Source organism: Marmota monax, unplaced genomic scaffold, assembly GCF_021218885.2.
Source record: "Marmota monax isolate L192 unplaced genomic scaffold, Marmota_monax_Labrador192_F-V1.1 WCK01_AAM20220418_F8-fsc00030, whole genome shotgun sequence".
In the NCBI taxonomy this organism is placed as follows: Eukaryota; Metazoa; Chordata; class Mammalia; order Rodentia; family Sciuridae; genus Marmota; species Marmota monax.
In genome coordinates, this window is record NW_026691988.1 from 13,380,892 (window position 1) to 13,397,790 (window position 16,899).

General features: G+C 37.7%; 1 protein-coding gene across 5 annotated transcripts in view; it reads left to right on the top strand.

Annotated features, from left to right (window-relative positions):
* The window catches only part of Adgrg6 (adhesion G protein-coupled receptor G6), a 143,239-nt gene that overhangs the window by 98,288 nt on the left and 28,052 nt on the right, over positions 1 to 16,899 (top strand). For all 5 annotated transcript variants that reach the window (XM_046450517.2, XM_046450493.2, XM_058581630.1 and 2 more), the window contains 9 exons: positions 9 to 180; positions 1,474 to 1,614; positions 4,044 to 4,163; positions 5,725 to 5,770; positions 7,232 to 7,338; positions 11,072 to 11,199; positions 12,111 to 12,379; positions 13,756 to 13,852; positions 16,608 to 16,891. In XM_046450517.2, the coding sequence (XP_046306473.1) occupies positions 9 to 180; positions 1,474 to 1,614; positions 4,044 to 4,163; positions 5,725 to 5,770; positions 7,232 to 7,338; positions 11,072 to 11,199; positions 12,111 to 12,379; positions 13,756 to 13,852; positions 16,608 to 16,891 (1,364 nt within the window). The remainder of the gene's footprint in view (positions 1 to 8; positions 181 to 1,473; positions 1,615 to 4,043; positions 4,164 to 5,724; positions 5,771 to 7,231; positions 7,339 to 11,071; positions 11,200 to 12,110; positions 12,380 to 13,755; positions 13,853 to 16,607; positions 16,892 to 16,899) is intronic.

Below are 16,899 nucleotides of genomic sequence, written 5' to 3' on the forward strand. Positions count from 1 at the left end.
TTCTTTAGGGCTTTAAAAACAATTGATGAATTGGCCTTTAAGATAGACCTAAGTAGCACCCCGCATGTGAATATTGCGACTCGGAATTTGGCTCTTGGAATATCGTCCCTGAACCCAGAGACGAATGCAATTTCAAATTTTAGCATTGGTCTTCCAAGCAATAATGAATCATATTTCCAGGTAATAAACCACAGTTTTCTATAATTTTAATTAGTTAATTAGATACAAACTTGATGACCACTTTAACAGTTGTTACTTCAAGGACATGTATGCCCAAGAGGTGGCAAGCCGGTCTGAATATTGGCTAAGTTTAATTCTATCAGCAGCTACAAGTATTGTGGAAGCAGGGAGAAGGTGCCCCCTTCATAGCTGAACAATAAGAGGTCATCATCTATGAGAGATGACATGGAGCCAGGTGTTAAAACATGAGTTGGGACTGCCATATTGGGGCACCGAGAATCAATCCATTGAGAAGAAAGAGGTCTGTTAAGGACTCTGGAAAGTGAAAACCTTTTTACCAGTGATTCTTAAACTGAACATTAGAATCTCCTGGAGAACTTATTAAAACCAATTGCTAGACCTTACCCCAAGAGCTTCTAATGGAATAGGTCCTGGGTCAGACCCTGAAATTTGCACTTGTGAGCAAGTTCCTGAATATTACCAGTGCTGCTGGCCTGAGGATCACACTTCAAGAAATAATGACAGAAAAGTCTGTAAATAGCAGGTGACACTGAGACTGGACAAGTGAGCTGGGGCCAGATTAACAGAGAGCCTCTTGGACATGTTGAAGTCACACTTCAGCAAATAATTTCAAGTGGTTCCTATGTGCCCCAAAACGCTTGCCAGAAGAACAAACAGAATAAATGCAGCCTAGTTCTTTACCTGGCGAAATGTCTACATGGAGCATGATAGTTGTTTAGCTATAGAAATAGACTACACTAAAAATAGAAAAATGTCTGGAGCCCAGGGTTCAAGGAAAACTTTTTTTTTTTTCTTCACACTGAGTGAAAACTCAGAAAGCACTCTGTAGCTTGAGCTATGGTTTCAGTACAAATGATATCTGAGAGTGTTCGGAAAATTTCAGCTGTGGCCTCTTGACAGAGATAATTCAGTTTCTGTACTCCAACAAGTTAACTTCAGTCTCTTTCACTAAGTGTTTTAAAAACAACTCAGAATCTGATAGGCTAGATCCAATCCTCATACAGGTCAATATTGACCAGTTTGTAGATTTCAGGTTTCCTTAGTCAGAGTCAATGTGTTTTCTTCTTTGTCTGGCGTTGTAAACCTTGATTAAGACTCTGGATCGCCTGTGGGGGTTTATCCAGGAGCTGCAGAGGCTGCCATAGAGGTCCAGGGAGCCCCAGCTCTAGCTAACTAGGTGTTTGCAGTTGTTCTCTCTCCTTAATCAGTGGGTGGAGTGAAGTATCCTTACTATGTCCTTGTGTTCACTCCACCAATATGTGTGTGTGACAGATGGATTTTGAGAGTGAACAAGTGGATCCACTGGCTTCTGTCATTTTGCCTCCAAACTTACTTGAAAACTTAAGTCAAGAAGATTCTGTATTAGTTAGAAGAGCACAGTTTACTTTCTTCAACAAAACTGGACTTTTCCAGGTAAGCATTAATTAAATAATTATTTTTCAATGGCAACTGAAGTTTCTTTGTTAAAAAATAAAAATTAAAGTTCATATTTCTTCCAAATACATCAGAAGGTATTAGAAAAATTAATCTATTTTATTTTCAAAATAAAAAATGTTTTTATAAACAAAAGGTTTTAATACAATTGTTTAAAAATTTATTTTAGAAAATAATGTGCTTATTAATAGGATAAGTTTATTCCAGTTTTTAAAATTAATAAAAAATAGGCTAAAAGTTGCATAATGGAATTAAAAATTGAGTTACTAAAGAAGCTACTATTTATTATTCCCTTTGTTAAATATTTTACATTCCTCAGTCCTGTAGGCCTTCAGAATTAAAGAAATTGCACACCAAAGGAAAGGACTTTTTTTCAATTCAGCAGGAAGCACTGTTTATATAATGAGCAGCATTCTTGGCTTTAATCAGTTTTCCCATTAGTATTTCAAGAGACCTTTGGCTTTCACACATCCGCAGAGTAGGGTGGCATTGTGCTGAGCACATATTATCATTTTTATTGGCTTTAGTTCTAGATACTAGAAGGTCCACTGCCAGCAAACTCTGGTGACCTCTGATTGCCTTTAAGAGTACAGCCCATATACAGCAGTTTCACTGCTTTTCTTAAAACCTGTTACATTCAAGATACCACAGTATTCCAACAGTGTGGTCTGTATAAGAGAAAATCATGTCTCAAGGGCAGGAGAATTGTTTTTAATAAATCCATTCTATGCATCACACAGAGAGGAATGGCCAAGTAGATTACAGATTAAAAAAAAAAAAGCCATGGAAACATTGATAGAAAATCGCTTCAAAAATTTAAAATTTTACCTGTGAACCTTTTAGGTACAAGGTATATAAAACTTTTGAAATCCATATAAATATCACTTATTAAAAACATGATTTACCCTGAGGCTCCTATAACTATAGATGCATACAACTGTATTTATTAAAATTATTGTAATTTGAGGATTATAGTGATATCACCTTAAAAACAATATTAAAGTACGCAGGAGACATCACAAAATGTAAGTGATGCTAAGGCACAGTGGTGAATGCCTGTAATCCTAGTGGCTTGAGAGGGTGAGGCAGGCAGGTCACAAGTTCAAAGCCCCTCAGCAACTTAGCAAGGTCCTAATCAATTCAGTGAGACCCTGTCTCTAAATAAAATATTTTTAAAAAGGCTTTTGACATGGCTCATTGGTTAAGTAGCACTCCTGGTTTCAATCCCCTTTACCAAAAAAAAAAAAAAAAAAAAAAAGTGATAGAAGAAGGTCAGGGGTCTGGTTCATAGGAGTAGTTTAGGAGAGTTCTTAGAGTGAGAAGGATCTGTCACTCTTTTGAGTCTTCTCATTTTTCCTTCTCATTTGGCATCTCCTTATCAAAGTTGTTATTAGGAAATGTATTTTTGGTTTTTAAAAATAAATTAACAGCATAGTACTAACATAATAGGCAAGATATAAGTATATCCATATGTACATACATACATACATACATATAAGCATAATAGACAAGATACATACATATATGTATATTATATCTATCCTAGAATAATAGGCAAATATATAGGTATAGATCCATTTTAAATAGAAGTCTGGTATCACCAACCAATAGCCAGCATTTTGATAGTGATAACCATATAAAATTAATAAAAACCTCTATTTTGGATGCTGAATTTTGCTTGGAATTTAGGACATTTTACAGCTATTCCAAAACAGCTGATTTATAAGCTGTTGTATGGAGAGAAATTTAGGAGATTTGACAGGAAACACAAGGGAGGAAAATAAAACAGAACTTGCTGGAGAGACAGCCTGTTGGTCTGAGTCATTTTGCAGGACAGGTTCCACTGCAGTGAAGTCTGCAGGTGCTGACATGTAGACAGCACAGAAGAAGGTGAAAGTTCTGCATGGGACTTGCATCCAGTGGAACTACATTTAGGTATAGGTTAGTAAACAGGCCAGGCTCTTGGCATAGATGTAAAAGATGAATTGCTTTTTATTTTTCACACCAAATTTCCTTCATACTTCTCTAAAGGAAAAAAAACTTCATCTGTTTTCTAGAGTAGGGAAATGAACTAATTGTTTCACACTTGTTCATGAGTTTGTATTATTTATGGGTTTGCATTGTTCCAGATATGAACTGGCTGACATCAGTTACCCCGATCACGAATGGAGTTTTATGAATACTACCTTATTATACTGGCTCATAATGCCCCCTCAATGTATTTATTGTGATAAGGGAAGCAGCACAGCTCCTTCAGGAAAGCCAGCAATTTTATGTTATAAACAGGATGCTCTAGAGTCGAAGATCTTAAGTGTAAAAATTGCTGACAGTTTGCTTATTTTGGAGCACAGAAGCAAAATAAAAGTGTGTACTTCTGACTCAGGCACGCAATTTTTTTTTTCCCAAAGGATGTGGGACCCCAAAGAAAAACCTTAGTGAGTTATGTGATGGCATGCAGTATTGGAAACATTACTATCCAGGATCTAAAGGACCCCGTTCAAATTAAAATCAAACATACAAGAACTCAGGTAAGAAAATGCTACCAGTTGTGATTGAGCAGTGCAAACTATTTCAGAGAATTGTGGGCCTTTTCCTTTTACATGATAGTAAGTAACTGGCACTTTTTATGAGGGCAAGAATCAGTGTTCCAGAAGGGAGGCCACCAGTCAGGCAGTGCTCTGCGGTCACCGTGAGTATCATCAGCTTGGGGCATAGTGTGGGAATTAGTCTTACCTAGGACTCATGAACCAGAAGGCATGGGAGTGAAGAAAAAGATAACTGTTCTTAAAAAATGACACACATCATTTCAAATAAGTTGGATCTAATATCTTGCACCATTCTACCATAGGAGGTTTTGGTTGTGTCTCTATATTTTTAAAGTAAAAAGTAACTGCAGTTGGGAATGTCAAGGAGCAACAGAAGGGAAGATTTATTCTTTAAGGAGTTAGCAGTTGCTTGAAATCTTGGCAAATGTTACTTCTCTTGCCTTATTGAACTGTCCTCAGTGCCCTGGAAACAGGTTTTCCCACTTTTTTAGGGGGCCCCAGTGATGATCCTGCCATTTGTCTGGCAGGAAGAGAGCAGACAGATAAGGGCTAACAATTGGAGTTAAGTCATTGCAGAATCCTTGGAGAGGATCCTTGGAGACCTTCTCCAAAGAGACCTTGTGGCCTCTTTGTTTATCAGCCCCTTTCTCTATAAAGGAGGATTTTTTAAAAACTGTGGTGGAATATACTTGACAAAATTTACCATTTTATCATTTTTAAATGTGCGGTCAGTAGCATTAAGTGTATTCACATTGTACCATCCGTCTCTACAAGTTTTCCATCTTCTTTGACTGAAACTCCATTCCCATTAAACACTACCTCCCTATTCTCACCTTCCAAGAACCTCTGGTAACCGCTGCTCAACTCTAGATCACTATTAATTTGACTCTTCTAGGTACCTCAAAAAGTGGAATCGTACAGTATTTGTCCTTTGGGACAATAAATTGATTATTTCACTTAGCAGAATGTCTTCAAGACATAAAGCAGCATCTGTCATCAGAATTTCTTTTTTCTTTTTAGGGTCAGATAATATTCCATTATATGTATATATCAGAATTTGTGTATCCATTTATCCATCAGTGGACATTTGAGTTGCTTCTATTTTTTGGTTATTGTGAAGAACACAGATGTATAAATATCTCTCTGAGTTGCTTCTTTCAGTTTGTTTCTGCATATATCCAGACACAAAGAAGAATTTTGAAGAATGTGAAATTATAGTATAAAGAGCTTTGCTAAATATTAGGAATGGTAGTGGATGGATTCAGTATTTAATGATGGGACATGTAGTAACCTGCAGGAAAAAAATGGGTGATTTGATTCCTCATAAGGTTTCTAAGGTTATAGCTGATTTTCCCTTGGGATCTCCATTCTGAGAGAATATCCTCTATAGATCACCTCAGGTTTTCAGGTTGTATTGGCATGTCTCATGCTGATCTATTTCTTTGTGAACCCTGTAGCATTTTCTTCTTTGCCACATTTCAATCATGTGCTTTTTAAGTTATTTTAAACACAATTTCACATGTTTATTCTTGTGTTGATATAGGAAGTGCATCGTCCCATCTGTGCCTTCTGGGATTTGAACAAAAACAGTAAGTGTTAAAATACTGGTTGTGTTAATATAGATAACAACGAATTTTAAACACCATTAGACACCTCCATTTCCTTTAATTCCACTCCAAACCACAATGAGTCACAATGTAAGTGTAAGAGCAACTGAACTGCAGATTTCAGTTTATATCACTAAGTCAATTTTAATTTATGTGACTTTTTAGATACTACAAGAAGAAATGGGCATACTTGACTTTTTTTTTTTTTAATGAAACAACTCTTTGATTTCAGTCATTTGTCAAATACGGTATAGACTTTTGTTGTGACTGTTAGTTGAACGTAGGCACACACTTGACGTTATTCTTCTAGGATACATAGGAAGATATTACTTGATATGCACAAGTCATATGATTAGAAACCCAGCTTCTATTTCAAGTTAGGGTGGGTGGAGAAAACACCAAGGAAGATAAAGATAGGGATGGTGATAGTGGACGTGGATTACAGGAAAGAAATGAGCAGCCTCTACAACACCGAAAACAAATAGAGGCTGTCAAAGTAAAGCAATAAGCACATCATTAGGCCGCAGCTGTGGAAATCTCCTTGAGGGGATTTGCCTCCAGCCATAAATGATGAACTTCATGTGTCTGTACCTTCCATGTCCCCTTCCATCAGGGTCCCCCACTGGAATTATCGTGGCCAAATCTGTTCCAGCAACATGCTGGATACTTTGTTAAATGCCAGTAATATTCATTTTTAGAGTGAGAGAAAGACAGAGAGTGCCCCAAAGTAGTCAAACCTCTTTTTTATTTTGGACAATCCTTGATATAGCTGGACAGTTTTGTGGTTTGGTTGCACAGTTTGGAGACCCTGATTTCATCATATACATTTGTTAAATATTACCTTATATCTTTACATGCTGTTCAAATAAATGGATCTCATATTTTGATCATAGGAGTTGTTCATACTCTATATTATACTATTAAAGTCAGAAAGGATACACTCAAACCACGCGTAGTTAAGTCATCACCATGCTTGACTGTTGTGCTCATAATCACATATTCTAAGAAAGCAGACTTCCTTTGTTCTTAGGGCTTCACAAAAATACAGACCCATCCTATGGAACAGTATTGGTCTCCAGAAAGTTCATGAGCACGTAGCACATTTGAAAAGGAGCATTCTTTATAGAAACTTTTTTTCAATTATGTTACAATTAAACTCAAACATTTGCAGAACCCCCAAACACTCCAGTAGAACACAGTGAAACACAGGTTCCACAGATTCACTATCTAGATTGTCTCTAACTGCCTGCTCAGCACTAGCCTCCTGTGAGTCCAGGATCCAGGATTATTTTACATATTGGTAACTTTATGAATGGCATTCATTGCACAGATAAACTCAGTAAGACAGACCAGATGAGGCTGAGGCAGATTTTCTGAAAGTCATCCCGTTCCTTATGGAGAAGATGCTGTTGCTCTCACTCTCTTTATTGATTCCTCCCACAGAAAGTCTTGGAGGATGGAACACGTCAGGGTGCATTGCGCACAACGATTCAGATGCAAGCGAGACCATCTGCCTGTGTAACCACTTCACACACTTCGGAGTCCTGATGGTGAGGGGGGTTTCTAAGCTCATTTTGACATCATGTAATTTCAGAAGGCATACTTCTTTCTTTCTTTAAACTTTTCTTTTTAGATTTTGTGTTTGAAGAATTTTTTTTCCTGATCATGCCCATCTATACCCTAAATCTTAATTCTTAAAGAAAAATCTAATTAGTAGAGAACATATATTAAAAATATAAGAAAGTAATTATAGAACTCTACGTGTTTTTTACAGTATTGACAGTGATGACAGATAATCCCAGAAATAAGAAAATCTCTGTTAAGAGAGAAATAGAGTCTTGGAAACAGGAGACAGGAATAAGAGGGAGGCAAAGTTAAAGAAGAAAATGTTGGAAGAGAACTGTGAATTGTATGATCAAAATTTTTCTTATGTTATGACTCAGTCTGTCATTCTGTACCAGGCTCTGTGCCAGGGAATCTTCCTCCTGGAAATGGCAGCACCTCAGAAGAGACCTCAGTGATGATGGGCGTGGTGTTTCTCTGGCTCTCAGGCCTTGTATCATTCTTTTCTTCTTTTCTTCCTTCCTTTTTTCCCATGGATCTGTTTTTTTTTTCTTTTTTATCTTGTTGGCCAGCCTGCTCAACAATTTTAAACAAAAATTAGAGCACATCTTTGTTTTTTTAATCCCACAAATTTTCACCCCATGTCCAAGGACTTATTTGTGTTTATCCATAGACTTGCATTTTCCCTTTTATCTGGTACACTAGTGTTTTTGCACACACTTCTGGAATCCAGACTGCCATGCAGATTATCACAGCCATTGTTTCTGTATGGTTTCTGTAAAGGAACCAACCACATTTGTTTTTAAATAGGAGATGGGAGTAGTGCAAGCTGAGTCAAAAAGCTTTTCCAGTTGAAATCACAGACATGAGGTTGTGTTTATCCCCCTCCTTTAAATCTTCGGCAGTTCTTCCTGTGGGGACAGGGAGGAAGTGGTGAGAAACTGTGGGATGTAGCATTTGGCTCATGAATATACTTGGCCTATGCAAATGGCCCATGTCACATGGCAATTCTGCAAATTGTAATTTTCCTGACAACCCAGGACATCAGTGCTCTCAGGGATGAGAGCAAATCATTGAAAAAGGTGGTGGTAAGTCACAGAAAGTAACTTTTTAATGTTCTCAAAATACAAATATTTTTTCTTTACTGCCAGAGCATGAAAATGAATAATTAAACTATAAAATGATTTTCCCTAAGCAATCTAGAAAGAAAATTATATTTCTTTCCATATTCTTTTTTCTTTAAAAGTGAAAAGAGGAAGTTTTCAGAAAATACTTATTTTCAACAATTATTCATTCAGGTATAGGAGCTTTAACTTAATTCATTTAAATATTTTAACCGTGTGTGTGTGTGTGTGTGTGTGTGTGTGAGAGAGAGAGAGAGAGAGAGAGAGAGAGAGAGAGAGAGAGAACACATAATTGCATCTGTTAAGTCTAATATTAGGTAAATAGATAATAGTAACAAAAGAGAATATTAAGAGATAGTTCATATGCAATCAGATTTTGGCTACACATTATTTTAAGTGGTCAGTTCCTTCATATATTATTTAAATTGTGTTTGGAGTAAAAACACTCTACATGATTGTACATTATTTTTTCTGTTGCCATCTGATTAAACAGTTAATTTTTTTATATATATGGAAATATGCATCTTTAGCATTATCTTTCCATTTTATACCTTGACTGTTTTTATAGGATTATAAATTGCTTTAAGAAAATCTTGCCAAAATTCATCCTTTCTGGCCATGTGTTCATATCCTTTCAGCTTTTCCAGACCACCAAGATTTTGCTAAGAGTCTTTCTTAATTTACAAACTCTTTATTCATTTGCATAGATTTTTCTGAATCTAAATTTTTCCCATGACACATTCACCCAGAATCATATCTTCCAATCTACAAATGTGCGAGGGATTCAATGTCCTCTACTACATTTATCTGTAGTAAAACTGACTTTCATATTTTGAGCATTAGTGTATTTTCATGTTGGCTGGCTCAGAGGGATAAATATTTCCATTCTCCAAAAGTTCAAAACAGCATGAGAATTGCGTGTAAATGGGGATCAGTAAAAAGCCTTAATTTTTATTTTAAATTTTGGTTTAATTGAGGTTTGCCAGTCAATTGCCTTATCTAGATGGCAACAGAGTTTTTTTTTTTTTTTTTTTTTTTAAGAGGTAGTAACATATCACATGGAGGTCCCTCAAGACTGTGATTCAGTTCTCTGGCCTATGCTGTCCTGCAGTGACTGAACTGTGGTGAAGTAGCCTGTCTAAAGTCAAGTGGCACTGACTTAGAACTTCCTACAAGGTACCATGGGAATCCCATGTGCCCCAGTGTTTTGAGGAATTCTTGAATCAATAAGATTAGAAAGGGCCCCTCTGACTTCCAGCACCTGCTTCTGCTGATTTCCATCACTTTGTGCATAAAGGAAATATACCTGTTCCTTACTGCATCAGTCATACCTGGAATTCACTCTCCTTTTTTTTTCATTTTGCACACATGTACACATATAGAAATACCAGTAGCTCAATGCCTATGTGAGGAGCAGATTTCTTTATTTTTTTTAAAAAAATATTTTTAGTGAAAGAAAATTTTTAAAAAAGTATTATGGACATGATGCCTTTATTTATTTGTTTGTTTGTTCATTTGTTTGTTTGTTTAATGTGGTTCTGAGGATCAAACCCTGTGCCTCATTGCATGCTTGGCAAGCATTCTACAACTGAGCTCCAACCCTAGCCCAGGAGCAGATTTTTTGACACTTGCTGAATATTAAAGAAAAATAACATAGAGGAGGAAAAATTTTTGTTATAAGACCTAGAAGTTTAAACTGGATGTTTAATAAATCCCTTCTCTAAGAATGCTGAATTTTTGAACATTTGCATGATAGAAGTTACTTTCTCCTCCAACCAGGATTGAGTAGTTGATCTTAAGATTTATCCCTATTTCATTCCCCTATTTAAGGAGAAAAGAAGATTTTCCTACCAGGTTTAGACTTTGCAGGTCTGCCTAAGTATATTGAAATTAATGCTTCACAGTAACATGCTGGAAAGTGTGCTAATCTGAAAGAATATGTTCACTCCACTACAACCCGAACACTGTAAATTGCATCCTTTCAGGTCTATAGGGATCAAAATGCTTTGACCCAAAACCTCTTAGTGGCTTCTCATTTATGAAAAATAAATAAATAAACCACCACAACTTCTGCACACCAAGCTTTAAACTGACCACAATTAAAAGCCTCAACACCATCCTTAGAGCCACACCCTCGTAGCCACCACCAGCTTCTGGCTGTCTCCTGGCTGAGCACCTCCAACCCAGCAAGGAATCTAAGGGTAGGAGGGTCTGGCCACATGGGCTCCCGTGGCCTCCATTTGTACTCATGCCCCAGTCCTGTAAATATTATAAATGGGTCTAATAACATTATGCATGGCAGCTACCTCCTCTCCAGTTTCAGTTGGGGGACCTGTAGTTTTATTCTTCACCTTAAGCTGGAATTCAAGGAGCTTGGGTAAGAAAGTAATGATAAAAGTACAATGTGCACCTGCTTTGGTCAGTAATTTTCTTTCACATAGTGACCCACAAGAGTGCAGTAGATGGCAATCTTAACATTGATGTCCATTGTTGTTTTATCCCCTGAGATTCTGTATGATGTTAGCAGTGAACTTTTAGTGGCACAGAGCACCACTCTGGAAGAATTCTTAACAGCTGCTTCCCATGTCTTGTGCAGGACCTTCCAAGAAGCGCCTCACAGATCGACGCAAGAAACACGAAGGTCCTCACGTTCATCACCTACATCGGCTGTGGAGTATCTTCCATCTTTTCAGCAGCAACCCTGCTGACATATGTTGCTTTTGAGTAAGTATTTATCTGTCTGCCAAGCCCAGTGCTAACTGTTCCAAATGTGAAAGAGAAAATTGCTTTGGCGCTTGAAAACAATTATATACTCTGTGATTCATGTCGGGTGGTTCAGTTTTCAAGTTCAGGTTTCTCCTATCACACAACATGAATTTTCCAGCTATGAATCTTATTTGTAATTACCATACTTCTATTTATAAGATGGTTTCACATATGTTAAAGATGATTGACATTTAAGTAAATACAAAGTGTAAAAAGTACTTTGTACTTTCTTCATTGTACAGATGAAAATATTTTTAAAAGATGAAGGTATTTGCCTCAGTCCTGAAACAGGAATTTTTTTAAAAAAAATAGGAGGATCTTTAATTCATTAAAAATTAAGAAACTTCAAAAAATTTAGGGGCATTAGTTTTTTAATAAATATATCATTCTTGTACTAGAATTTTTCCTGGATTAAAAAAAGATATCTGAAAACCAGTTGGGAATTTTGTGAACAATTGGAAACAGTTTTGTAATAAAATTACTATTCAAAAAGTTTTTATAGGCTGCCAAATACTCATAAATATCTTTAGCCCTCTGCATAGTGGAACCATGTCATAAAGATGGCTTTCTCAACTATTACACAGTTGCAGAAGATATGAAGTTACCCCCACACTCAAAAAATAATAAATTAATAGAAGGAAAATCAACAGAATAGAGGTGAGGGGTCAGGAGGGGGAGGAGGGAAGAGTAGCCAGTAGGAACTGGTGTTGAAATGGAGCAAATTATGTTATATTTGCATTTATGAATATGTTAGAATGAACCCCACAATTATGTAAAACTACAGTGCTAAATAAAATGCTAATAAAATTAAAAATTTAAAAATTATTTACAATATGTGTTCTTGTGTGTGTATTTTTCTCCCTTTTTAGAAAACTTCGAAGGGATTATCCCTCCAAGATCCTGATGAACCTGAGCACAGCCCTGCTGTTCCTGAACCTGACCTTCCTCCTGGATGGCTGGGTCACCTCCTTCGGCATGAAGGGACTCTGTGTTGCAGTGGCTGCTCTCCTCCACTTCTTCCTTCTGGCAACCTTTACCTGGATGGGGCTGGAAGCCATTCACATGTATATTGCTTTAGTGAAAGTATTCAACACTTATATTCGCCGGTATATTCTAAAATTCTGCATCATAGGCTGGGGTAAGCCTCCTAAAATTTTTTGACTTTGTTCTTTCTATCATGAAAATTGCCCAATTCTCATAAGAAAAATCTGTATTTCTAAAGAACAATACTGTTGAGAGAAACTCCAGCATTGTGAGTTATGTGGATTAGAGATACGTATCCAAAGGAAGGAATCCTCCGAACTATCTTTAAAAACCCTTCCACAGGCTGGGCACAGTGGCACATGCCTGTAATCCCAGCAGCTCAGAGGCTGAGGCAGGAGGATTGTGAGTTCAAGGCCAGCCTCAGCAATCTGGTGAGGACCTAAGCAATTCAGCGAGACTCTGTTTCTAAACTAAATACAAAAAAAGGGGTGGGGGGTGGCTGGTGATGTGGCTCAGTGGTTAAGCCCCCTGGTTTCATGGGTTTAATACCCGGTACCAAAAAAAAAAAAAAAAAAAAAAAAAAAAAAACTTCTTCTACAGTACTCACTAAATTCAGGAGTAAAGGAGCAGCCTTAGCTCCTGACTCACCACCAATTCATTTCCTGAGCTCAGAGCCAGCCCACCCAAGTCTGAAGCAGCAGCTGGCCAACCACGGCACATTTCCATTATACCTCCTGATATAAAGGCCAGCTGCGACTCCTCACTGTACTCATCCCTAAACACATGCCCATGTTGTGGAAACCAGAGGAAGAATGTGAGTTTTTTGTGTGCAGCTAGGAGACTTACAGAATTTTTGCCTTGAACTCCATCAGACATAGAGTGGTTGTGTTAGTCTCTTTGGAATTATCTCCTCTGGCTTCTTTCTTTGTCTGGGTTGTATTATTGGGCCTAACCTTTAGAACTTTCTCAAAAATCATTTTCAAATGATAATATAGAAGCATGAGACATTCCCAAGATGTTCAGCACCCCCTTAGGAGGCAGTAAAACCTTTGTTCAGGGAATTGGGCTGGCATACATTTCCCCTGTAAATACATACATGAATATGGTATTGATTCTCTAGAGAGAAAAGAGAAGACTGTAAAGATTTTATATCCCTGTTGTTCCCCCCACACTAATTTTTCTAAAGACTTTACCCAAAAAGGGGGGAATTAGCTGCCATTGTTGTATCTGCCTAAACTCTGATGGCCTAATGAAAACCACATTGGCTCATGCTGCATTCGATAGAATCAGGTTTGGGACCTCTAGTAAGTTCAGCTAAGCAAAAAGAACTTTAATTGTTGCCAAATGAGTTTCATGTTCCACTCCAAAAAAGACTTTGTGGTTGGTTCTAACCAAGTTGCCCCTTCTAAGAAGTTTGTGTGCTGTGGTTGGGGGAGGCGGGGCTCTGCTACTTCCTTGCGATTGTCCATCTTAAAAAAAAAGTTCCAGATACTTCTGAAGAGCTGTGCGTGTCCTGTCTTTTTGTAACAGGTTTACCTGCCTTGGTGGTGTCCATTATTCTGGCAAGCAAAAATCAAAATGAAGTCTATGGAAAAGAAAGCTACGGGAAAGAGCAAGGTGATGAATTGTAAGTGATATGAACTTGGGGAACCTACTTGTGAGGGACATACTCCTGTTTCCTTAAACTTAGTATTACGTTCCCATGCCAGAGTGAGGCTCTTGTTTTAAAAGGTTTTAGTTCATTTGCATCACATTGTCAAGGTCTCTGCTACTCCGCAGATGGGTTTATTTGAATGTCCTGATGTGTTCAAGCTGCTTTTCTTTTTTTTTAAATAATCAATTAATTAATTTTCATTAGGTATATATGACAGCAGAATGGATTTTGATTCATTGTACACAATTGCAGCATAACTTTTCATTTCTCTGCTTGTACACAATGTAGTGTCGCACTATATGTACAGTCATACATGTACCTAGGGTAATGGTGTCCATCTCATTCTACCATCTTTCCTACCCCCACTCCCCCTCTGCACCCCTTCCTCCCCTTTGCCCCATCAAAGTTCCTCCATTTTTCCCATGCCCCGCCCCCATTATGGATCAGCATCCGCTTATCAGAGAGAACATTGGGCCTTTGGTTTTTTGGGATTGGCTTACTTTGCTTAGCATGATATTCTCCAACTCCATCCATTTACCTGCAAATGCCATAATTTTATTCTCTTTTAATGCAGAGTAATATTCCTTTGTGTATATATATCACAGTTTCTTTAATCATTCATCTATTGAAGGGCATCTAGGTTGCTCCAACAGTTTAGCTATTGTGAATTGAGCTGCTATGAACATTGATGTGGCTGCATTACTATAGTATGCTGATTTTAAATACTTTGGGTATAGACCAGGGAGTGGGAAGCTAGATCAAATGGAACCACCATTTGACCCAGCTATCTAGCTGCTTTTCTATGCTAACATGATACTCCGTCATCCAGGGAGTTTAGGAGCAGCATAGGATACTGCCTCCTCCCTCCAGGAGACCCATCCTATTTGAGAAAAGTCCACAGTAGTCCTACGTCCTGAGGCTCACACTCATCTTCAGGAGAGTTCAGTAGCAGTGTCTTACAGTGAATCAATCAATGTCATTGTGAGTGCTATGGAGAAATGTAGAAGATGGAGAATAGGGAGTTCTTAAATAATTTGGAAAATTTTCTTCACACAGTGAGCTTGCTGAACTTCAGGTCTTCTAGTGTTTGGATATGGGAGTATGCTCTTGTATCTTATCAGTGACACCACGCTGCTCCATGTCTGTGGATTAGATGGATGCTGAGCGAGCAAAGAGCTTTCTCCTCCTGCAAGGAGGTCCATAGCACCACCTGTCCATGAACATTTCCTGCCTGGGTCACACAGCTGCGTCCTGTCGGTGGTCTCCTGTGCACCCTTCCCTCATGGTCTTCCTTTCTTTCACATTTCTAACATGACACTGGAAATACCCCACAGGAACTAGGGGGAATGTTGGACCTAGGTGGAAAATTTTAGGATTAGAGGGACTTCTATGTATAATGAAAAAGTTTACTTCAGGGATAAGTAGTGCTATTTGTGACCTTAATAAAATATGTTACAAATAAAACAAGTTAATAAAATAAGTTCCAAATAAAGGAACTAAAAATGTGTTAAAATTTCCAAATAAAGGAACTTAAAAAGTATGCTAGCCAGTTCTTACAGGACTTTAAAGTGCCACTTAGTAATTTGCTGCTGTGACATCAACAATTTCTCATTTATTGAGTATTTACTATATGCCAGTAGGTTCTAGGATCCCAAGATGTTCAAGACAGCTTTTGCCTCCGTGAAGGATAAGCTCCAGTGTGGAATACTCCAAAATGATGACCATTTACACTTGAAGTTAAAAATAAACTCATTCACATTAAATCATTCATCCAACTGTACCTAAGAATTTCCATAGCATAAATTGGGTACTCAGGCATCTACACATTATAATGCAGGTCAACTTTACCCATAGCATACTTTACACAAGTAGTTTTCAAATTCATTTCATTTTCTCATCTGTATGTCATTCTGAGTGTTAAATATATAGTATATCCTTCTTCATCCAATACGAATGCTTTATAATTAATATAAATTTTATAATTGTGCATGATAAGTGTCCATGTAAGAATGTCAAAATTCTATAAGGTGTTGTCCCAACTAGACTAGTCATATTGATAGGAATTACTTTGCTGTAATGAATCCATACTTAGTTGTGACTTAAATAAGGAAGAATTAACTTCACATGATAAGAAATGTGGCATTCAGTGACACTGAATTTGTGTCTACAGAGTTAGAGGCCAACAACTTTAGAGCTTTCTGGGCCTCTAGCTCATTTTCATGTTTAAATACAAAGAATAAATAGGGGCCTTGCCAACTGAGACTCTCAAGAAAAGCTATCCCCAAAGTCCCTTAGCAGATTTCTAGTTCCATATTATTTTGTAGAAAAATCTCACAGGGATGCCCCATAACAACAATGAGCAAAAATGAGTGCTTCAAGTTCTCATTCTTAGAGTACAAAGCACACTAGAGAAAAGTTCCAACATAGTTTGGGGTGAGCCAACCAAGCGTGTTCAAATACCTAATTAGAATTCAAGAAGCCACTTTGTTTTCATTTTAATGTTGACTGAACTAATTAGATATTAAGATGGTGGCCATCCAAAACCAAACAAAAAACCATCTATAAAAAGATCAAAGAAGAAACTGAAGGCCAGGGAAGTGAAATGACTTCCCAAAGATTTTTAAGAGAGAAGTCTGCAGTCAGCCCAGGGAAGCCAAGAGAAGTCTTAAGTACACAGTCTAAGGTAATAAATCTCTTTTCCTTTCTCATTTCTTCTTCTCTCTCTGAGCTGTTGGATTCAGGACCCAGTGGTGTTTTATGTGGCCTGTGCCGGGTATTTTGGAGTCATGTTTTTCCTCAACGTCGCCATGTTCATTGTGGTGATGGTGCAGATCTGTGGGAGGAATGGCAAGAGAAGCAACCGGACCCTGAGAGAAGAGGTTTTGAGGAACCTGCGCAGCGTGGTCAGCCTGACCTTCCTGCTGGGCATGACTTGGGGTTTTGCTTTCTTTGCCTGGGGACCCTTAAATATAGCTTTCATGTACCTCTTCTCCATCTTCAACTCACTACAAGGTAAGATA